At 42.6% G+C, this 23,656-nt stretch overlaps 1 protein-coding gene across 12 annotated transcripts in view; it reads right to left on the minus strand.

The window, feature by feature from the left end:
* Window positions 1-10,341: 10,341 nt before the first annotated feature.
* The window catches only part of MAGI2 (membrane associated guanylate kinase, WW and PDZ domain containing 2), a 755,758-nt gene continuing 742,443 nt past the window's right edge, over window positions 10,342-23,656 (minus strand). For 9 of the 12 annotated variants that reach the window (XM_027795434.2, XM_027795431.2, XM_027795430.2 and 6 more), the window contains one exon: window positions 10,342-13,334. In XM_027795434.2, the coding sequence (XP_027651235.1) occupies window positions 12,532-13,334 (803 nt within the window). In that variant the 3' untranslated portion in view covers window positions 10,342-12,531. The remainder of the gene's footprint in view (window positions 13,335-23,656) is intronic. The other 3 variants (XM_027795437.2, XM_027795435.2, XM_027795436.2) reach the window with 2 other exon arrangements.

Below are 23,656 nucleotides of genomic sequence, written 5' to 3' on the forward strand. Positions count from 1 at the left end.
AATAATTCAAGACATTTGCAAAAAGGAAAGGTAAACATGTCGGGGGTAGTTAGAGTTGGGACAGTGGACTATGTGTCAGCAACAGACCCATCGACAGGTTCTAGGCAGAAGCACCTGAGAGAAAGGACCTGTGATGACCCGCACGGGAATTGCACTCGGAGGAAATGGTGTGTGTGCTCTGTTGGAAACATGCATTTTTACATCTAACAGCTGTACACCGAACCCTGAACTGCTGTCTCTAGACACTTGAATGCACATCACGGTGCAAAGCAGTGTCATCTTGTTGGGAAAAGGACATGGGGTATGCGATGCAAATGTGAACTTTTGGAAGAGACACTTTAAGTTACCAACATGACACCTTTGCAAACACATTAGTAATTACTTGCTAGTTAGATGCACTGTGAAGTATTTGTTCTTATAAACCTGTGACATCTGCAGTTACTCATTTTTGTGTTACTTTCTGAGCATTGCATGTGTGTTCTGGGGCAGCAGCAGGCAGCGGCTGCACAGGCAGCGCGAGGAGTGCAATAACAGACACTGGGAGTCTCAGCTTCAGCAAGACTATCTGGGTAGGAAGCTCCTGATTGTCAGAAAAGCCTGGTCACCTTCCTGCCTTAGTACCGGTGGCAATAACTGAGATTGCCCTGGATCAGTAGAGCTGCAGCTCAGCTACCTCCACTAACCGCCCATGGGGCTGAGTCGCTTCATAGCTGTGGGCACCTGCGTGGAGACGTTGCACACAGGTAGTATAGCTCAGGCTGAACCCTCAGGGTTTCCCTGCTTATCTCCTTTGTGTAGCCTGATCCTATCGATACACTCAGAATGCGTCTGAAATTGAAGGCACGCGGGAACATCTTAGCAGGGATATATCTATCCTGACTTCAGAAATTGAGACTTCAGACATGGCTCAGAAGTAGTAACCCTACATGTTCTTTCTGTGGAAAGATTTAGATGCTTCTGCAGGACAATTAATTTCATCCTAAAAATGTCAGACAAATCTCTTTGTAAAGGTGCCTATTGGTCTCCTTTGTAAAAAGCCTAGCATGAGTAAGAGTTATATAGATATCTAAACTTGGATGAGATGAATCCTGCGCTACATTTGTATTCCATCAGTCTCTGGAGCAGGGACTGAACTTGAAACACTAACATTCACCTTCCTAACCATTGGGCTATGGAGTACTCTGTCTCACTTGCTTTATATTGTATAAATGTTTACAATGAGTTAGGCAAGCTTTTAATCCATAATGACTAGTTATGCATCTGAGCACTGCAGCATCACTGAGTCATGGCGGAAAGCTGGAGCAGAAAGGACATGTGCACACACATACATTGCTCTTAAAATCCTGATTTCCTTTACCTGGTGACATAGTAAAAGATATCCTTGTACAGATGACTGCTGAGCTGCAGTGGCAGAATGTGGCAGATGGGAAATCTATCAGCAGAGCTCTTTGTCTGCTGGAGGTGATGGAGGAACTGCTGCAGATATGCAACAATGCTGATCATGTGTTCCTCCCAGCTTTTGAGGTCACATTCTTTTTTGGCCCACTAATTGGTAATTTGTGCTTTGTGTTCATGACCTTGGGAGCCCAGTGTCATCCTGCTCCTGTAATGCATCTTTTGAGGAATTCCTCTGCTGCCATCCTACGTTTATGCTTTCAGAGCTCCTTGCTATATAAGAGCAATTAGGAGCTATATTAGTGATTCCCAATATTTATTAAGGCTTGAGTTCTTGACTGTGACCCACTATGCAATGGTTGTCATGCTGGAAGAAACAGGAAAAGTCAAAAAAGTCTGTTTCAGAGTGGTAAACTGATTAAAAAGACATTGTATAATGAACACACAGAGAAGAAATTAGAGATTTTCTTGGCTGAAAAGCCTTATTCTTGTAAAGCTGACCCCAGGTGATGTTAGGCTGACCAGCACCAGGGAGACACCAGCCTGGGGGAGGATATTTCCTCTCTGCCAAAGAGTTGGAGTTTGACTCTTTTTTTTTTTTTTTTTAAAAAAAAAACAAAACAAACAAACCAAAAAAATCCAACAACAACACAAAACAAAAAAAAAACACCCTTGAATTTTTCATACCATCTTTACAAGTTTATGTAGTTGTAATTTTCTTTACTGTTTATGGATGATATCCATTTGGTTACTTAAGCTATAGGTCAGTCTATGTAACTGTGTTGCTGTGATTTGAGTTCTTATGACTTGGTAGTTTCTTCTGTGTCACTTTTATTCCATGTTTTCATGCCCTGATTCTGTTAGACAGCATAAAATATCTGGTAGTTCCCCTAAGGCTACATACTTACAAGATAATTTACAATATTTTTTTAAATGGTGCAATACTAGCTAATTATAAGAATTCTATGACTATGTATGTTATTTATGATTTAAAGGACAAAATTGTTTCCTCCCAAAGTAGTATGTTTTTTATTATGCTGGTGAATCACTTTTCTACTGAAGGACCATAGTAGAAAGTACGATGTTTGCGTTTTCTACTAATGCTTACTGCTGAAGTTCAGAAGATCAGCGCTGGGTTATAGAGTCTATTTTCTCTTGCCTATAAATACTGCACATAGAGTAGAAGACCTTTAGCAGGGCCATGCCAGTATGGCTGGCATACCCTGTATGCCAGTGGCATGGTCCCAAGCAACCCAGTAGCAAACCTGCTGTGGGCTGGAGTGCCATGAAGGTCACATGTCCGAGTTGTCCTTCCCCAGTTGTGAGGCTGCAAGGAAGAGTCGGCACGAGCAACAGAGCTGCCTGCTTCTCTCCGCTTTGGACCCACGTGTGTGAATGTGCACATGTGCTGTGTTCACAGGCCCAGAGCAATGCCAGCAGCAGTCTGTTTTGCCTGACTTTTCCCCTCTTCCCCATAGAGCGGCTCCCACCGTTTCTGTATCCTACGGAGGCTGGCCATGGGTGGCTCTTTGACATACAAAAACTATCTCTAGCTGCAAAAAAATACACTGTCCTGCTACCGGCTGGGATGGAGTTAATTTCCTCCTTAGCAGCTGGTGCAGCGCTGTGCTTTGGATGTGGTGTGAGGACACCGTTGGTGGCACACGGATGGTTTGGTTGTTGCTGGGTGGTGTCTGTACCAAGCCAAGGACTTTTCAGTTTCTGGGGCCCGGCCAGCGAGAGGGCTGGGGGGGCACGGGACACTGGGAGGGGACACAGCCAGGACAGCTGCCCGAACCAGCCAAAGGGATGTTCCATACCATAGCACGTCATGCTCAGTGTATTAACTGGGGGGAGCTGCTCAGGACCTGGGGGTCACTGCCTGGGGACTGGCTGGGCATCGGTCAGCGTGTGGTGAGCAGGTGTATTGTGCATCACTTGTTTGATTTTTTCTTTCATTCGGATTTTATTCCTGTATTCCTCCTTTTTATTACAGCTTTTGTTGTTGTTATATTTTATTTCAATTATTAAACTGTTCTTACCTCAGCCCACAAGTTTTACCTTTTTTGAGATTCTCCTCCCTGTCCTGGTGAGGCAGGTGGAGGAGTGAGCGAGCAGCTGCATGGTACTTACATACTGGCTGGGGTTAAACTATGACAGGGAGTAAGAGATGCCATTAAAATGAGTGGGTCAATTCATACTTCATATTTCACATGCTGCAACTGCCTCTTGGCCTTTTTATCTATTACTTCAATACAATCTTTTATAAAAAAGATGTAAAAGTACCTCACTGTCCCCCAGGCTATGCTGGCCAAGGTTCCTGCACTCGGTAGCTTGATGTGAAAGTAATTGCTGCTGTTGTATAGCGACAGCTTATACCACCCTGCTTTGACTCGTGGGGCCCATTTATTCCATCTGAGCTTGCGATGTTTACGTGGCCAGTCCTGGATCAGAGGTCCCCAACCACTTTTCTATGTTGGACAGGCCACCAGGAGGCAATCCAGACCTGGATGGTGAAAATCAGCATCTGATTTTCCAGGGTGGTTTGCCCCAGGCAAGCCTGCTCTTAGGTTGATGGTGGCAGAGCTGCATGCTGCTGTGCATGTTATTTACTGTGTCCTCCTGGTGTGAGGAAAATGCTTCAAATGAATGGTGAAATCAGGGGGGATTTGTCACTAGGTTGGTCCATCTTTTACTCCAGCTGGACTTCAGCAGCAGCATAAGCCATGGGGAGTGACAGATCCTGCAGAGCAGAGCATGGACACCTAAGTGGGAAGGTCTGACAAGGAGCAGAGAGCTCTGGTGGCATCCACACCCAATGCACTTGGCCTCTTGTCACCTCCAGTCCCATTGCTGGAGTGCTTGCTGGCATTTTGCTGTAGGTAATGAAGCTTAGGGATGCTAGTGCTTATAAGTAGGGATGAAATATGAACAATTTCTACGTAACTTGCAAAACACTTCAACAATCGGCCTTAAAAACATTAGCTATCAAACCTGAATTTATTTCAAAGCCATTTAGTCTGGGAAGGAGCTGCTAATCAAAGAACATAATGGACCTATAAAACTGTGAAGTAGAGACCTATTTGTTAACCTCAGGGGACCTAAGGTATGGAGGGGATCAGTTCAGGCTGCATTTGCATTTGTATGCCAGCATGAAAAACATTCAACATGAAGAGAACAGGATGAGAGAGAAGAGCCGGGAGCTGGGCAGAGGCTGCTTGAGGAGTCTTCCTACAAAGGGTGAGGTTGTTGATCCTCCAGAGATGCTTTATGAGCCCAGCCTGGGGCTGGGCTTTTTCAGCTTTGTTAAATGTGAAGCCTGTCTTGTATTTGGATGTGAAGTCAGGGCAGAAGCATCGCTGAAGCTGCCCTTTCTCAGGAAGAGTGTCTTGCTATAATTCAATATGGCAAATGACTAAGCAGCCAGGTTAAGGAGGCTGTACGCCCCAAAACAGGGTCTCAGGACATTATCTCAGGATAAACTGTTGCAGTTAGGGAAAGAGCTTTTGCTCCTTGACACAGGGCTGGTCTGGGGGCTTGTGCTGCTGGGTGCTAGTTGTTGGCAGGTGTCGCAATGTAGGACTTAGTGCCGTATGCCCAGGGGTGCAGAGCTGTCCGTGCAGCCCCATGGCCCAGGACTGTGACTCCCCTCTCAGCGAGGTGCCACGCAGGGCAGCTTTCTGTGCTCCTGGGTGTCAGGGGGTGGGGTGGGGGATGCTGCAGTGCTGGTGTGGCAGTTGGGTGGGAAGGTGCCTCCAAAGAGCAGTGTGACCTGCTGCAGCTGCCACGGCACTCAGGGCATGTCTCTAGCCACAGCCACCCTGAAAAGCTGTGCAGTGCCAGGGACACCGGAGACAGGAGTCATTCGGGAGGAGGCACATGCTTGCATTCATCTTCCCTGGGGTGATACAAAAGCGTAGTCAATCAGTATTGTTTGTGATGTTCGAGGTTTGAGAGGTACTCTGAGATATTCTGTACTGACACATGACAGTGCTCTGTATTGCCTGCTGGGCTTGTTTTTTAAAACCTTCTGGAGTGAGTGAAGTGCTAATTAGAATAGGTGTTTTGCACATGGTGAGCTTTGTGGACTGTGCAGGGAAAGGTCTGATTTTCTTCCTGAATTAAATAGGTACCTAAATGTAGCTCCTTGTGCTTGCTGGTTTAGAGACAGGGTGAACAATTCTCTAGTTTATGGACTGCAATTCTTTAAGTACTTTAGTTAAAGCTCTTGGCGTAGTTTTAAATCACCTTGCGGAAGTACAAACACTAAAATTCATTACTGTCATACATATATATGAATAGAAACTTCAGAGCCATGGGCAGCCCTGATGCCTGGTGATGGCAGGAGGGGGTGTTTTGGGCTGGTTTGGTTGCCTGTTGCTTTTCACTACTTTTGAGCAAAGGGCAATCCAGGAAGCAAAACCTACATTTTTTGTGCAGTGTTAGAAAAGCAGTGTAAAAATTCAGGTGCCTTCAGTGACAGCAACATCCCAACTTACTGGGTGGGGAAGGACAGGAGCATGCCAGTGCCCTGGTCTCACCCCGGCTGGGTCTCCTGCTGTAGCTGTGGCTCTGCAGTTGCTCAGAGCCTTTCTTCCAACTTAGAGCCACAGCAGGGCTCTCACTGTAAGTCTGGATTTGGCTTTCATGTTTTAGTTACTCCTTCCACTGCTTTCCATACCTACAGCATCTTTGGGTGGGCCACAAGGCTGTTGCTTGATGGTACACAGCAGCCCTGGGGCACAAAGGTAGAGAGGCATCATAGGGGTTGGATTCCCAGCCTTCTTACATTACAGGGAAGTAGCTGCTGCTGCGGGCCTGTTACTGCAATGCCAGCATGCTGCTGAGGCTGCCCAACACGGCTGCAACCTTTGGAGAAACTGGGGGATTAGGCTGTGTTGGAAGAGCCCATCGGCACCCCGGAGTTGCCCCTGCATGGCAGAGGACAGTGTGCATTCCTCCTCTCTGGCACCCTCCCTCTCCTTGTGTTTGACCAGGCCTTTTACCTAAACAAATTATTTTTTTTTCAGACATGTAATCACTAAATATCCTTTCTTGCTATCCCTCAAATTTGCAGTGCTTTGTTGCAGCATTTGTCATGCTTGATAGGTCACCTTTTTTCATTTTTAAGCTTGAAGAAGTTGAAAATAGAGCAGGTCAGCAAGTGGTCACATCACGGAAAGCCCAGTCACTCCTTCTCTTTTTCCCTGCACCCTGTCCAGCCAATTTTTTCAGTTTAAATATCTTCTAACTTGAAAACACTTACAGCAGTTCATCTGTGGAAGAATGATAGGTTTCTGGATCAGTTTGCATGCTTGTTGTTTTTTTCCGAGAGGGACAGCCACCCATCTCAGGCATGGACAGTTGGGAATCTCCTGGGTGCTCCATGCCCCTGCATGTGCAAGTGGGAGTGGGTATTCGTGCACTGGTGTTCCCCCAGCAGTTTAAAAGAGATATATTTGTACCTTGTAAGCAAAACTCTCCTTATCAATTAATTGAACTGGCAAGAGTGACTTACTGCCGTAGAGGCAATAAAAGCAGGAAAGGACTGAACGTTATTTTTAGATTGGCTATAATTCAGAGATATGGCTTATGTTACTGTGTCTTGACAATATATTTTTAAAAAATTTGCTCTAAGCTTAGGTGCCAGCTATGAAGATAGGTGTACAATTATGTCATTGCTGTTATAAATACCGGGAAAATATTCTGGGGACCCTGAAGGCTGGACCGAGCATGCCTGTGCTGGCTCTGGGATAGTGATGTTCTATGCAGAGCCTACGGATACTTATTTGGTGGTAGGGAGGGGCTGTTGCCCCAAGAGAGAGGCCGGTTTTGGGTGCTGAGCAGGGGACCTGTGGGCTGTCCAGCGAGGGGCTTGGGGCACTGGTGATCTTTGAGTCCTGGCCCTTCCTGAAGCACGGCTCTTTCTCTCCAGATGGTGCACTAGATTTTCCTTTGGGAGAAATGGCTAATTAAAAAGGCTCACTGTTTTGATGACAGCTGGGAAGGTAAAGGTGGTGTTTGGCTCTGACGTGATAGATGGAGAAAGAGCCTTGGGGAGCCCTCTAGTCTAATAGACATGGAGGTGGGAGCTCTGCGTGACACAGCCATGGAGATTTTCTTCAAGTCCTCTATTAGTCATGAGAGTAGGCAGCCTGCCTTGCCTGTGCAGCCTTTTTAGCAACAATTACAGAGAATATCCTAGGTGTCGAGGGGACAAAAGAGGGAAAGGACTCTTTTGGAGACTTACAGAAGTGAACTCTGAAGTAAATCCCTAACGAGATCAGTCATTTCTGGACAAGTCCAAAGCCTTCTCTAACTTTGAGCTCCATGGCAGTGTACCAAGAAACTCTTCCCCTTCACAGCAAAGCGTCCCTTCAAGCAAGGAGAAACATGGGGGGTGACATCCTCATTAGCTGAGGTGTGCTCTTCTGCTTACGCCTCTGCAGTTCTGGCCCCAGGTTTGTGCTACAGCAGCGGTATACAAAAAGAGTGTAGCATCTAAGACAGAAATGTGCCTTCAGCTTTGCCTGCCCTTGCCTTTGTAAAATGAATTTGGAGGCTTCCAGTAAAGATCATAGCATCTTGCAGCCACAAAACCTGGCCTGAATGCTTGAATCATTATCAGTACAGACATTTAGCTATAATAGCATTGAAGAAAAAACAGTATTAGTACTTGCAAAGGGAGTTACTGGCTGCATGTAGAGTTAGTATGTCTAATCAGTAACCACTGCCAGCTTCTGAAGGCCAAGGCAGAGGATTTGGGCTGGACTTCAACACAAGGTGTTGGGTATGTCTGTACATTTATATGACACCCAGGAGAATGTTAATGGCTTGTCCAGTCTGAGTAACTGGTCACGATGACTGTCATCAGAGGTGTCTAACGTGGAGCTGCTGAGACATGTAAGGTAGAGATGGAGAGTAGCAAATGATGTCACCTGGTGAGAGGAGGCCAGCAGGAAAGAGCAAAAAAGAGAGAGAGAAAATTCTGAGGGATAGAAATGGAAAACGGAGAATGGAAGATTCAATCCACTGCAAGACAGCAGCACTTAGTGGTAGGACTAAGAACAAGGGCAGTAGGGAGCTGTGAAGGAGAAGAAGAGATTCAGGATAGCTCTGGTGGTGCTGAGGGCACTTGGGCTGTAGAGGAGGCTAAATATGAGATGCTCATATTCAGCAGAGACAGTGCAAATCAGGCTGAAGCTGAACTTTGATGGAGATGAGAAATTCTTGGCCATTCTTGGTGGTTGGCTGCACATTCAGACGGGAGAAAAAACGTATCGGGAAAGAAGTGGGGTTGTGCTTGAACTTCTGCATCAATTCCTAGCAAACAGCTATCCACACTGGCAGTCTTAAGCCACAGAATAGGTAGATATACGGGCTGCAAACGTCCCTCTTGTTTATGGTGGGGTAGTGTAGCAAAACTAGTGCAGCCTGTGCTCTGTTGTACCTAAATGAAGAGTGCTGCTGTCCAGCAGCTTTCTGGGAGAAAGGATGTCATCTTTGGTGAGACCTTGTGGGAGCTGATAAATTTTCCGGCTTTTTATTTAAACTTATTTGAAGATCTGCTCTTCCAGGCTCTGCAGTTTGTGTGGACTTCCTAAAGCTACTGAGCAGAGAAATACCTGGAGAAAGAGAGAGTGAGATTCAGAGCCAGCATTTGCCCCTGATTAAGAAAAGGGCTGCACCAACATCTGCCTGCAAGGTTTTACCATGACTCCTCCCGAAACGTGCATTGCTGGTCACAGGCAGGCAAGTTTATTTACACTGATGCACTGGAGCTTGGAGCAGAGAATCTGCATCAAAATAAACATCCAGATTCCTGTGTTAAGGCATAGGTATGAAAAAGTAGATAACAAGTGGTCATAACAATGGCAATGCATTGCAAATACTGTACTGCTATGTTGAAAAGAGAAAGGACATGTTATTAACAGAAAAAGTTAGATTGGGTAAGGCTATATGGCTTCGGCATGCTTCCCTGGGATACCTCTGGGTCTGAATCAGGCCCATACTCAGATTTCCAACCATGAAAATGTTGGCTATTTAAAAAGCAGCCAATATTTTTTGACTATTAAAGACAATTCAAATTTGTTGTGTGTTTATTGTAATGAAAAATGATGTTATTAGTTCAGCTGGTTGTAATTTTTTATGTGGAAGGTTAATCTTCTGAAAAACAAGGCTTTGCAGAAACTGACTCAGGGTGTATAAAGGCAAATTATTGTACTTTGAAGAAAATGATATTTTAAGGGAAAAGGAAATAGTTACTAAAAAAATCAACATATTTGTGTGAAAAATATAGGTAGTTTTCCAGGCAGCACATCTTACAGTGCCTACAGTTTGTAAACTGGTGATATATTTTGCCTAACCGAAGGTAAGGAGCATTTTTCTGCTTTGTTCAACATGGGATGGATCAGGCCCCAGAAAAGACTGACAGGTTACCATTATTTTTACACCCTTTTGATGTTTTCTGAGACATTGTTTCTGTAAAGTGAACTGGAAATCAAATTATGGCCCCTTCACTAAGCTTGTAAACAAACCTTTCTAGGGCAAGTTGGGCTGCCCAGTTCCTTCTGTATACGTTGTGTGTGCTCAGAAGTTCTCCCTCGGTGCCGGGACATTGGCCATCCTGATCCCGTGTCTCCTGGGATTGGAAGTTCATGCTTCTCTGCCAAGGGAGAGATTTCCCTGAATCTGTGTAGCCTCATACACCTTAACTTGCCTATATTGGTCACCTACATGTATAATCATAAACTGAACCCCTCTTTGGAGTAAGAGGGAAAAACGGAGCACTCCCTTTTTTATAACACAGTAGTTAATTATATATAAGAATATAATTATATATTCTACTTATATGCATGTCAGTGATTAATTCTCAGTGTAAAACTGAAGCCTATGATTCAAAATTAACACAGACTATGTACAATTGGAAAAAAAAAGATTTTTGGATATATATTTTATTTGACAGTGGTTTAGAATATCATACAGTAAACAAGATTTCTGTAAAAGTTAATTTATCCATAGTGGTGCGTTTCATAAAAATAGTTGCTCACTTACAGCCTTTCTGTGACTATTAATACATGGAATTATATTTATAGAGATAGAGCTGTACAGGGTAAATTCACAGCTAACACTACACAGAAATATTATTTGGAATGGGGTTTAGATGATGTGCTGTCTTCACAGGTTATCGATTATAGCTGCATAAAGCAATTACTGCACAAGGAGTAGCTGTGATCTGTGCAAATTAGAGTTTATGCAAGCATAATCTCAACTGTTTTTCAGATTTCATTGTTTGCTTTCTTTATACATAAAAATAAGATACTGGGACATGCATCTACACTACAGAAGCATTGTCCAAAATCAGATTCAAATAAATTAATGGCAAATTATATTGGATTCTAGTTCAGGGGATAAAGATTTTTTTTTTCCCATTAAATAAGTTTTATAAACAGCTACATGGACTTGTGCTTTTTTAGAAATTATAAATGGGGTTTTCTTTCTAAAAAAAATTGTTTGAAAGCTGCAAAATCCTTGACTTGAGGCTTTTCAAATAATTGGACAGGAAGAAACATGCCTATAAATTTCTCAGTCCAGTGCAATGTTTAAGACATACAGTAATGTGCTAATTTCTTGGAAGAAAGCCAATCTCAATCTAATTTTTCAGCAGAGCATGTGAGGAACTAAGATTGTTAGAGAATAATAATTTTTTAAGTACAAATTTTTGACAGTACTTAGCTTTATGATTTTTTTTTAATTACCAATGTATTATTGCCCAGGATTTTGTTTTGATTTTGACAGACAAATAAGCATATGCACACTTACACAGACACACACACATCTTTTTGAAACAAGAAAATGACTGATTGACTGAACTTGGAGTTATTTCCTGTGAAGGCAGACTGGAATGTTTACCTGGCACTTAAGGCTTGAAATTCAAAACAGACAAGCAAGAAAGATAAAACTAAGACAAAAAAAAAAAAAAAAATGGAGGTAGGGAAGAAATGATAAAATGGAAACCATTTAACCATTTAAAAAATGGAAAGATATCGAATTTACTGAATGAGAACACCGACAAGTGTATTTCAGAAACCAGTCTAATTATTGTTAACACGTGCCTGGAAGGCACCTGCTCTGCCAGACTGAAGGGATGAAAGGTGAGAGTGTCCTAACTAAATGCAGATGGGCGTGAAACATAGCACTGTTGATAAGTGAAGCTATCATCTTCTGCAGGAAGGAAAGGCCTTTCCTTAAGGAAACTGCAGCTTTTTCTCTGTAGCACTCTTCCTTTCATTGCAAGGGCCTTGCAGACATCTGGGGTTTGAGCCTGACCAATTGGTTTGTGTGCTACCTCGCAGGATTTGGGGAACCTGTAATAAATCGCTTTTGAGAATAATTTGCAAATACAACTCCACCCTAACTCCTTTCCAATGTACAGAAACATGGTTTGTTCACAAAAATGGCAGTAGAAGTGGTATCGCAGAAACTAATCCACTGGATTCCCCACTCCTCCCGTGTCGCCCAGTGAACTATGCTACAGGGGACCACGTGGACTATCCCAAAGCATTAACAGTGGAGATGTGTCATGGGTGTACAGTTCCAAACGATGCTTCAAAGAAACCCTTTAACCCCTGTCTAGATATGTCGAGAACAATTTATTTACAACATTTTTAGCTCCATGAAACGATGCTTTCTCGGTTTCAGCTTGCTCCGTGCAGTTTTATTTAAGGCGATGTTCCAGTTTGTGATTGCTCTAACTTGTTCCAGTTTCTTGATAGAAAGTTTGAATGAAATCCAGGTCCTTCATGCAGTGGGAAAAAAATGCTAAAGCTACACTGCACTATCCTTCTCTGATGTACTGTCCTTCATATTGTTTTGGTTTCTTCCATAGCTGCCAAAGTCCCTAAAATGGATCTGGGACTTTAGGGTCAATTTTAAATCTCCGTGTTGACTATATGCTTTTGAACTTATTAGATACTGTGCACATTGTCATGGAATTACACACGAATGTTTTCATTCCTCAATGCTTTGTGTATATGTGTGATAGTTAAAATAAATTAAAACAAACCAATGTGAGACAAAAACTAAGAAGAATGTTCTGCGTCAGTTTGAGACAGTTAGAGGGCAACAGTCCCTTGCTTATCTGCTCATGGCAGAAGTACCAGACTTCAGTACGCTAGGTAGCTTATCCGAGCCAGGGATTTTCCACGGCCCTGGGGAGACCGTTGCCTTTCGAACTGTGGTGTTGGTGCTGCGAGTGCTAATGGAGTGGAGATGTCCCTTCCTGGGGAACTCGCTGGGTTTCCCGTCAGGGTCCCTCTGGCTGTGGTCCATATCACTTCCAGGTGAGCTGCAGCGGTTGCTACTGTATGTCTTGGTAGCACCTGTATCGAGCTTGACATGGTCGGGTGCTGCAGCTGACTTCTTCTCACTGGTATTTGCAGATTTGTGATCTTCTCTTTTGCTAAGAGATCCTCCTCTCTTGCTTTCTGGCTTCCTCAGCCTCCCAAACTGTTCATCACTGGTTCCAGCACACACATGCTCTCTTGCACCAGCCTCGATTGTGGGAACACTGTGTCCCACCACTTTGCTTTCTGAGGTGGGCCTGCCACCGTCAGTGGTCTTATTTTTACCTTCTGAATATCCTTTCCAAGAAGCTTCTTCATGCTTTGACCTGTCTACCTTTTTAGGACTTGCCGACCTTTCTCTTTGTTCTCCTAACCTTTTCTTTTTGTGACCATTCACTGAAAGCTCCTTTGGTTTCCTTACATCGTGTTCCCTCTTGATATCCCATGTTGGCTCTGGGCTTATCTGGTGAGAAGGGTCAGAGGGTGGGGCTATGTGTGATGAAGATAATGGTGAGATTATGTCGTCGAGGGAAAGAGCTACTTCCGACAGACCTGGGGAGGTGGCAGAGGGAGCACTCCAGGAGTTTGGTTCGTCTGTTGTAACAACAAAGAGAAGAGAGTTAGGGGTGTATTCAGCAGCACAGGGCGCGCATCACACAGGCATCTGTATTCCGAGCAACGCCAATACCCAAACCACGTATCAGGCTTCAACTCCTCCATCTTAGGTGGGGTGAAACTCCCAGTGGAGTCAAAGGGGAAGAAAACAAAACCAACCAACCACCTCCCTGCCAAAAGAAACCCAAACAAACCAAAAAACACCCGAGTTCAGAGGAAGCAAGAACCGCAGGACTGGTAACCACAAACGCTAGAAACCCCGGTATTTTTTCATACAGATTCTGCTTTCCTCTGCTTGCATTAAATTATTCTTAAAATAATAAAGGCACGTGCTCATGAAATCAAATTGCCTCTTTTGTAGCTGTATAATGTATTTCTGGGCTAGGCAATATCAGCACTGTCTCTGAGGACAAATGAGAAGGACTTTCTGCCATCTATTAAACATGTCCCTACAAGCATATAATAATTGACAAGAATCTGTAGCTCAGATAAGTTCATCATTGAATTTTGTCTCATATTTTTCTAAACAGATATAATATTGCAGTGTTTATGGCCCCACAATTCTTACAGGATACTTAGAAAGCTCTGCCTTTATATCATAGCATCAGCTGCTGAGGAGCTTGGCTGTGCATTTTGAATTTTTCTCCTGGTTACTTGGCCTCAACACAATACGGTTGGATGGTGTAGATCCTGTTTAATTTAGCTAAACAGACATCTCTTTTGCTGAATCATGATGATTTTCCTAATCCATTGGTACAAACCAGAATATTCTGAGATGCCTTTCTCTTGCATACACGATCCTCATTTTTTTTGATTAACGTTCCGGCAGACAATGAATCCATCATGACTAATGACAGCCTGACTCCTATTTTTACCCGTCTGCATTGAGGTTAGAGAAATCACTGAACTTGGCTAATGTCATTCCCTATTTAGCACCACTGCCTGGCTCTGAACGGTATGAGCAATAATCCGTCAGAGATGAAGGACTATCTCAGGAATCCATGGAAACGAGGTGGAACTCATGGTAAGAGCTGCATATTTCATGGGGGAGAAAATGTAACCTCCTAGCTGAAAAACAAGCATGGACTTCTGCAGGTCAGGACCAGTATCTCAGCGACAGCAACTGTCTTTTAAAAGATACATTTATTTTTCTTAGTGCTCTGGCTGCTTTCAAATTATCATGAAGATGTACATCATCTCGAAAAATGGAATGGCTTTTACTGCCCAGCCCGGGATCTGCAGCTTGGTTCACTGAGACGGCACTTTTAAGTTAATAGCTTGATTGAGTGATTGCCGTCTTGCAGATAAAAATAGGGGAGACAATAGTGAGGTGGGTGACGTAAAGGGAGGGAGCAACGTGCTTGGTTGAGGAGCTATTTATTTTCCCAGATGGTGTTTGTCATATGCTTTTGCATAATGAGCATATGTGTGGAGAGGATTAGCATTTGAGAGGGGTAGAAAGTACAAGTTCTGTGTAAGACAAATAAACTTTGAGCTGAGGATCTAAATGGGCTGAGGGTCTCAACTGAATTTATTTTTTTTTTTTAAATCACACTTTCTTACCCTCCAGTTAAGGCTGAGTAATGTACCATCTGCTCCCTGCTTGGCACTTGAGGAAGAAAAAATAAAAGAAAGCCTCATGCATGTAGAGTGATCAGCTTTTAAGAACTTGCCTCCAAAAAGCATCTGCTTCGATGGGCTTGTTCCTTACTTCTGCTCTTCAGTGCCGCCCCCCCAGTACAGGGCCACGGGCTGATGGGGGAGGCTCTTTTGAGATCTGAAATCCAGGGGATCCTATTTTGGTTAACACTTGAATCGGGGACGTTGCATGGGGTCCAAGTCACTTTGTTTCTCTGAAACTGTCCTGGGACTCTGCTGGGCAGCGTGGAGCTGCTTGTGTGCACCAGCAAGGTGCCTGAGCTCACACTAAACAAGCCACCTCGGGCCTTAGAGAATTAAGTTTGTGCTTTCTGCAGCGTTGTTACACCTCCCCAGGACAGGGGTGGTGCTGAGTGTTAGCCTGACCGACTATTTGCCTTAATTATGGTCGTCTTCCCCAGTTGTTCATGAGATGATTGTGTTTCACTGAGTGGCAGTGAGGAGCAGCGGGCCATTACCAGAGCTCTGAGGGCACCTGAAGTTACAGAAATAGCTTGGGAAGTATCAGCTGGACACCAGTGGAAACATCAAATGGCCTGGAGCGGCAAGATGCTTTCCGCTAACAAGATTGCCTCTGTGCAAAATGTGCCACTATGCCCACATCAGCTGTTTCTCCTGCAGGAGGACAAGCCAGGTGGCCACCATTCAACACCAGGGTGACAAACACCTCTTGCGGTTCCTCTGAGGCACTAAGGGCGATATTGTACCGGTTATTTGTGAGACACTCAGGGGAGGACACCTGACGGTGAGTGGCCTGCTGTTTGATTCCCTAGAGAGAACTGATTTGTTAATGGACTGTTCCCCTAGATGATTTTTTTTTTCTTTTTCTATTTTCTTTCTTGGCGGGGAGGGAAAAATCACCAAACGTTGCCATGAGAAATCGTAGTGTGTTAGAATCTACTTCATCAAAAGTGAACCAATGTATTTGTTACATGTGATTATATATAGATATCTGTAAACTAGGACGTGCAATATTATATGCATTACCAGATTTCTGCCTCTCCCCCAGAAAACCCTCAGGAAAAGACAACTTGGCCAACTAAGCCAGAGGACTTGTAGCCATAGCTTAAAGGGAAGGTTGGCTTGGGAGAAGCCCAGCTGGGCTGCAGTTTGCTTGATATGCAGTGCCTGGCTGCCCGGCTGGGGAGGCACCTATATAGGCTGTGTTTCCAGTGGCTGGGGGAAAAAGCTGCCCTGCAATGAAACTGTGTCATTGATATTCTGTGGCCATATAGTACTTGCAAGTAAGAACTTGACAAAATTACTTTCTATAAAGTTTAAGTACCATCAATTTGAGATACCCAAAACCCAACCTAAACCACTTTTGCCTTCAGATGAAATGAGTCATCCTCAGCCTTGGTAGATGTTAATGTCAACAAGCCCTTGCTGCAGTATGTCACCGGCTAGTGAGGAGAATACTGATCTGAGGGCATTGGAACTGACTTTCTTCTAATGTTTGAACATTATGGGAAAAATACCAAAATTACTGGAGTACAGCAAAGTGCAGTAATGTATGTAATTTGTTGCTCAAAAGAAAAACCTTTTAAAGAGCTGTGTTCAAGCCATAAGGGTTCATTTGGACTTGATCAACCAGCAGTAAAATGATTGCTTTTCCATAACAAATATAAACAGGAGGAAAATGCAAAATTTTATTCTGTAGAGCAACTAAACTAATGATTTCTCTTTTTGCTTATTCCGAGCTTGTAGCTGCATTTTGGAGAGAGTTATTAATACTTTCAAATACATTTTTTTCTGTCATTTCTAAGCTTTACATAAAACCTATGTGTTAATTGTGAACATAACCTGCTTTTACTGTCTGTTATTTCAAAGTATCTCAAAACATTTTGCAAACGTACTAAACCAGGCAGAGCATGATTTTACTTTTTTCTCCCCCCACCTCTGGGATGAACGGAAGACAGCATTTGTTTAATAGAGTGTGAACTACTAATGCCCAAACAATTTACAAGCAGAAGTGAAGGACACTGCATTCAGCTGAAACTGCTGGAGACATTTAGTGATGTAGTTTTAAATTTTTTTCTGACTTCATCACTATGGATATCCTTACAGTGGGAGAAATTGTTTTCCAAAGGTATACATCTCACTGAAGGCTACTAGATGCCTTCCTCCCTTCTTTGAAGGGAGAAAATTTCCCTTGACCTACTAATTTAGACAAGATAAATGAGCTGGGAGCAGCACTATAATCTATCACTGTGGTGGCATTTGATTTGTGTAATTTAGTAGGTGTTTTCTGGGTGGCTTTTAGTTTCCACAAGCTACTGTCATGCAGGTTGGCGGCACTTCTCCATGGAATGTGTAAGAGTGACTCACCTACAACCTGTTTTGCATAACTCCCAGGCAAGGAGCAAATTGCTAACTGAGTAAGAGACACCACAGACACTTGAGTGTGTAGGAGGACAAGTAGGAGATGAAAGCCATTTTGGAGGACGAGTGACAAGGGGAAAACATCAGGAGCAGAAGTCCTCTGTCTAAATGTTTTTTTGTTTGAGGTAGAACTGCCATTTACGTGAATTGTTGGCTTTGCTACATCAGCTTACACACGTTCAATGGAGTGGAAATGAGGGTACTACTCTCATGTGTCTACTTGCTCTTACAAAGCCCAGTCTTCCACCTGGATCCAGTGCTTGCTGATGGCTGACACCTGAACCACCAGCAAATGAAACCTGGCTTTACTGCTAATGGAGAAGAAGGATCTGCCTGTCTTTCTGAGCACTGCCTAGGTACTAAGTCAGGGGAAAGAGCTTAGCCTACTGATACATTTAATTTCCTGCAACGCTCGTGTTTTCTTTACAGGTTGCCCTTGTAAGGGTCTGTCAAGTCTAGTCTCGCTGTGCTTATCTGCTCTGCCAAGATCTCAGGTCATGAGAGGTTAGACCTTGGATTTGTGACTAGGTTCTCCTTTCGCATCCAAACATTTTAAATAATAATGTGGGATTTTTCATCAGATAAAATTAACCATAAAGTACTAATATTAACTTAGTTTATATTTAGTAGTAATGTGAAGAGTAAAAAAGGCTTCACATTTTATTACTTAAGTACAATAAAATCTCAATGCCTTTTTAATTTACAAATTATGTGAAAAATGAACATTATATTAAAGCTTTGAGCACTTTCAGTAGTCTGAATTAAACATTTCCTGAAACGTCTAAGCAGCTGTTTTCATATCTTCCGAGAACTATTATCCTAGGGAATCAAAGAGTTTTTGATTAAATAAAAAATATGGTGCTTTATTTCCCCCCCCTACTTTTTTCTGAAATTACGTATTGCCAGAAGGTGGCAAACAGTTCTTACAGATGCTGCTAATAACAAAAATGGGACAAATTGTCCCCTGGTGAGTATTCACTAATGTTGGCAGTGTTACACCAGGAATGCATTTGGCTCTTTCTCATTATAGCTTGACATGTCTGTGATGTTCCTGATTGCATTGGTCTCCTGCAGCTTGTCTTTAATGCTCTCTAAGGAGGGATATTTCAGAATATTTAAAGAATCTTTAATCTTTCATCCTGGAGCCTCCACAACCCAGGCATGCAGCACCCTTTGTCTCCTGAAATAAATGATTCTCTGAGGTTTTGATGGTTAGAAAAGCTCTTGGTACCTTCTGTCCAGCTGTCAGCCTCATGCAAACGTGACATGCTATTGTCACCCTTTTCCCCAGCCTCTCCTGGAAAGTGAGTGGCAAGGGGCTCTGCCTCCACCTTACAGGCTCCTTCTACTTCTGGCTATAAACTTGCACTTCTTGTTAAGTATTCAACAGTGCCATGCAAATACTTTCTCACAAATTACACTTTCTTGGCACAAAATTGCACTTTGATTGGCTCCCCTTCCACTGCATTTATCCACGTTCAGATCCCTAGACACCAACAGCTCTGGAAATAAACGTCAATGGATTTAGGCTCCTTCTGCTGTGATGTGGCCCTTTCTTTGCTCAGTCACCACGGCCACATGCAGGTGGGATAGCCTTTTCATCGTTAGCACTGCCCTTATGATTTTTTTTTTAAGCTATGATAGCAGTGTGCTATAGGTGAAAAATGTTGACCCTGTGTATAGAAATGATATACATGCCATATACATTTACAAAAATAAATCCAGGCTATACTCAGACATTTTGGCATCTGAACTACTTTTCCATTCTTACTCATGCAGTTAAGTGATCTGTTTGGTACTGTGAAGTCTTTTTTCCGATGCAATGAAAAACTAATCTAATTTCTTGCTATCTTAATTTACCCACATTCATTATACTGCTTGCCTGTTTGTACTTGGTATTGTCACGGTGACTCTGACTGTTTAGAGTAGCCTGTAAATGTAACTTTGCTTAAGAGTGGAATTTTCCTGCTTTCTAGTATAATTTGGTTTTTTGGCTTTGCACATTTGTTTTCGCAAAGGTTGAGGATGGTTGGTCAGGGTAACCAGAGTGAGTTAGCAAAGTCATGAAACATTACAGGAAAACAAACACGCATCTGAGAGTCCCTGCATCTTTTACTTCTGAATTTGGTACTTCGCATTTTCAGAAAAGTAGAATGATTAGTTAAGAAGGACTGATGTTTGGAGTGTGAAACAATGGCAAGCCTAGTCTCTCTGTCACCAAAGTCATTGTGCATTTCTATTTTTGTCACTGGTCTAATATTGGAAAAGGGGAGCACTACTGGGAGCTATTGGTGGCAGGCCTTCTGCATGTATCTGCAAGAACTGAAGAGATGTGACTGTAAAGGAGGGTAAGTGAGGAACTTCTCTGTAAACTTCAAACATTTAATTTTCATCCAGAAAATTCAGTCATTGACCTATTCCAATGACCAGGAAGCACAGCTCTGCTTCCTATTTTATTCAGTTCCCAGTGCCATCGATACTCTGATGCTCTCAGAGTACTCTTTTCATGTTACTAATCATTACTGATGAGCTACAATTTAGTTCCTTTGGGTTCATTATATCCATCTTCCATTGCATACTTAACCTAGATATTATGGAAGACTCCTGAAATACTTTTACAGCAGAGATGGTGTCATAGAGTCCTTGCAAGGGCCGTCTGATGAGACTTTGAATGATCTTATGTCAGGTAATGTTCACTTTCATCACCATTTCTCTATTCTGTATGGAGGTTTGTTAGAAAAAGTGCTTTCATGTCCAGAGATCTAATTTGAGAATTATTGAAATGCACTTCAGAAAGAGCAGATTGTTAGTTACGCTTGGAAGACCAAATCTGCAGAAGCGCAGGAGATGATATCGCTTGGTTTTGGAGTTAAGGGAACAGAGAGAAAGGGAAAATTTAAACTTGGGGCAGAGAGGGCAAAACTGTATATTGCAAGGCAAAAAATTAAAAAACCCTTTAGAAAAATGCTGAACGCTTTCTTGAAACAAGAGATTCACACACATTGATTTGTGTTGGCTTTAATCTGTAGAAAGTACTATGGATGAAAGCACTTTTCAATTTTTGATGTAATGTATTCTTTAAAAATGGTTAACAAAGAGACATGGGAAGTGACTGATCTGACTTGAAGAGTTCCTATTCTTATTCTGCATTGTTCCTGATCCTATGCTATACCCAGTGCATCCTCGTAAATCCCTTCCCCTCAGTTAGCTGTTTAATTATGGCACTGCTTCACCACTATTTTACTGTCCTAATCACTTGAGATAATAATTTAATAGCCTTACAGAGTCAGAGAGAGGTGTCTCAGAAGACCTCTGGAAATACATGTCTGCTCTTCTGTTGAATGTGTGCACGACCAGTGCTGGGGACCTCCTTCCAGAAGCCCTTTTGGAGGCTGGGTATCAAAGCTGAACGGGTGGACACAGAGATCTACACTCACCGCCCCACAGCAGGCCCATTTTAGCAAGCACAGGTCACTGCAAGTAGCCTGAGACCTTTCAGGTTAATACGGGAGATAACTAATGAATGCAGAAGCAGTCCGAGTTTCTGCCCTGGAGAGCAGGTGAACTGGATTGTCTCCAGGACTTGGATGTTCTTGGGGTGCTGCTTTAGTCCTCTCCTGGTTACCCTGCCATTGTTCACCCCTTAAATATGAATCACTGGCATAAGCTATTCACTAGGATTTTGTAATAATGCCTAAGCTCTGCATCATTTGGCACTCTCCAGCGTCAGTCACACCTTACAACAGGACTGACAAAATTTTAACACTGCCCTTAAAAGAGCAAGAATAAAAAAGGGTAATTTTTCTATGCAGCAAAAAACTACTTAAAGTCCAGAACGGGAGAGGGGAAAAATAACCAAAATCCACACTTAAAACAGGTTATATTTCAGACCTGGAAAAGGTAAATTGATTTAGTAAATCAGTTTACTAATTTACTGTAATAGTCCTCTGGCTATCTTAAGGTCAGATGATTATGAGTACAAATTTATCACTCATTTTAGCTTATTCAGTAGATATGCATCTAGTAAACAGTCTTATCCATAATATTTAAACCAATTATCATGATCACTAATCTAAGTGAACGTGGTAAATTTGATTTTTCCTTGAATCAAGTTAATGTATCTGCATAAATGTTACAGGATTACTTACTAATAATGTAAACATCTGAAATGTACAGTGCTTTTATCCTCCACAGCGAGCTCCTCACTGCTGCCTCAGTGCTAAGTGTACGGACACCCTAAGCACTGGTCTTGAGTGATGTTGCTCTAACCACACATGAGCTTTCACCAGCTCCTCCAGGCAGTTTGGTACCCTTTTTGAAGTGTTGAGCACCTCGCATTATCTATCAGATCAGAGCTACTTAGGCAAAAGGACCTTCAGTAAAGAAGGTTTTATTTTTCCTGTGTGGTCAGACAGTAAAGTAGAAGCTGCAGAAACCTCAGTTCTCTTCCAGAGCCATGCTGGAGCTGGAAAATCTACACTGCAACTTACTGTATAATGAAAAAAGATAATGACTTTAAAATTAGTTTTTATTAATAGAATTAAACCACATTAAGTCATAAAAGGTGTTCATAAATATGTTAATAGAATGTGTGGTATTAATGAAAAACATTCTGCAGAGACTGAATAATTTAAGAGTTGGATATTACACACTTAATTAAACTTAAATATTAAAATTATTAATTGTCACAGCTAAAATGGGCATTAACAGTCAGCATCACATCCTGTCTGATCAATAAATAGCTGTCATTATTAAAGGTATGTAGATAATATATAAAATGTATTTAATAAGTGAGGAATTCAGAGCATTTTGGCTGCATATGAAATTCCCCTAGAAAGTTGTTTCTGGCAGGCGCCAAGTGTTGGCGGTTCTCACTTAAGATCTCAGCAGGATCTTAAGCAAAACACATAACTTGGTTGGAATGCATCCTTATTTACAAAGCTCATGAATAAGTAATCCCATCCTGCTTAGGGTAGAAGCTGTAGAATTAGTTTAGTCTCTCTTTAGCAAACTCTTTTCAGACTGGAGGCTGCTGGGCACTGAAGGTGCAGCACTGACCCTGGGACCACGCTTACTGTGGGGGATGTTGTGGGTACCCAGTATCTTTTGGCTGCTGAGACAATTTTCTCTAAAATCTGTATAATGAGAAGTGCACGAATGAATGAATGTCACATTGTAATATTCAGCTCCTAATGAGTAAACACAAACTACATGTTGTTAGAAAACCCAGATGTTTAAAATTCAGGGTTGCATATGTGTTGCTGTAGCTCAACAAAATACAACATGCTCTAAGGTCATGTTTGTTAAGCGTTGCCTGGAGAGTGACAGTTACATCATATTGTCAAAGTGAAAAAAATGCATTTCATTTTCTGAGGGATTTTTTTTTTCCAAGCAAGGAGTAACAAGCTGTAAGAAATCTGACAGGGGCCGTGAGCTCTGCTAACCTCTCCCTGTGGTCGGGTCACAAAGCAGCAGCTGGGAATTGCACCAAGGGATGGCAGAGCGAGAAGAGCAGAGGCGGGATCAACTGCAAGTCCCTCTACGGACAACGCTTGCCTTCTCCTCTCTAACGGTTAGAATAACAGCTTTTTTATGTCATTCTCTATGTGATCATTTAGACTTATCGAATTTCTGATGCCAACGATGAGGGTCATAAAAGGCCCTGTTAGTTTAATTTAGTCTTGGGTATCATAGCTCAGGCTGCTGGAAGACTTTTCTGATACAACTTGATTGCTTCTTGTTGTACTTTTGCATCATTTTTTTGTACTTTCATGGCTGTGCTTTTGTCCCTAAAAGAGCTGATGCCTGTTTATGGATTCTTCTAAGCAAGCTAAAAAGCCAGAATTTTTACACCTGAATAATCACAGATCAATTAAAAGATCACATACATAAGTTCAAAGCCATGATATCCGAAGTTCAGCTGATATTCTTGGAGATGGAGCCTTTGCTTGTAGGTGTGCAGATAAAATATTCTTGTTCATGTCACGCCAGAGGAGGACACACAATAGTTTCCACGTCCTTCTAAAGGGTATGAAGCGTGACCTCAAATCACAATTTACTTAGAAATATAAAAGAGTGGCTCTGCTCTCCTATGGAGAAATGCACGCCATTGCAGAAAACCGACTGTGCTGAAGAGATTGTCAAGCACTGGAACAGGCTGCCAAGGGAAGTGGTGGAGTCACTGTCCCTGGAACTATTTAAAAGATGTGTAGATGTGGTGTTTAGGGACATGGTTCAGTGATGGACTTGGCAGTGATAGG

Source organism: Falco peregrinus, chromosome 6, assembly GCF_023634155.1.
Source record: "Falco peregrinus isolate bFalPer1 chromosome 6, bFalPer1.pri, whole genome shotgun sequence".
Classification (NCBI taxonomy): Eukaryota; Metazoa; Chordata; class Aves; order Falconiformes; family Falconidae; genus Falco; species Falco peregrinus.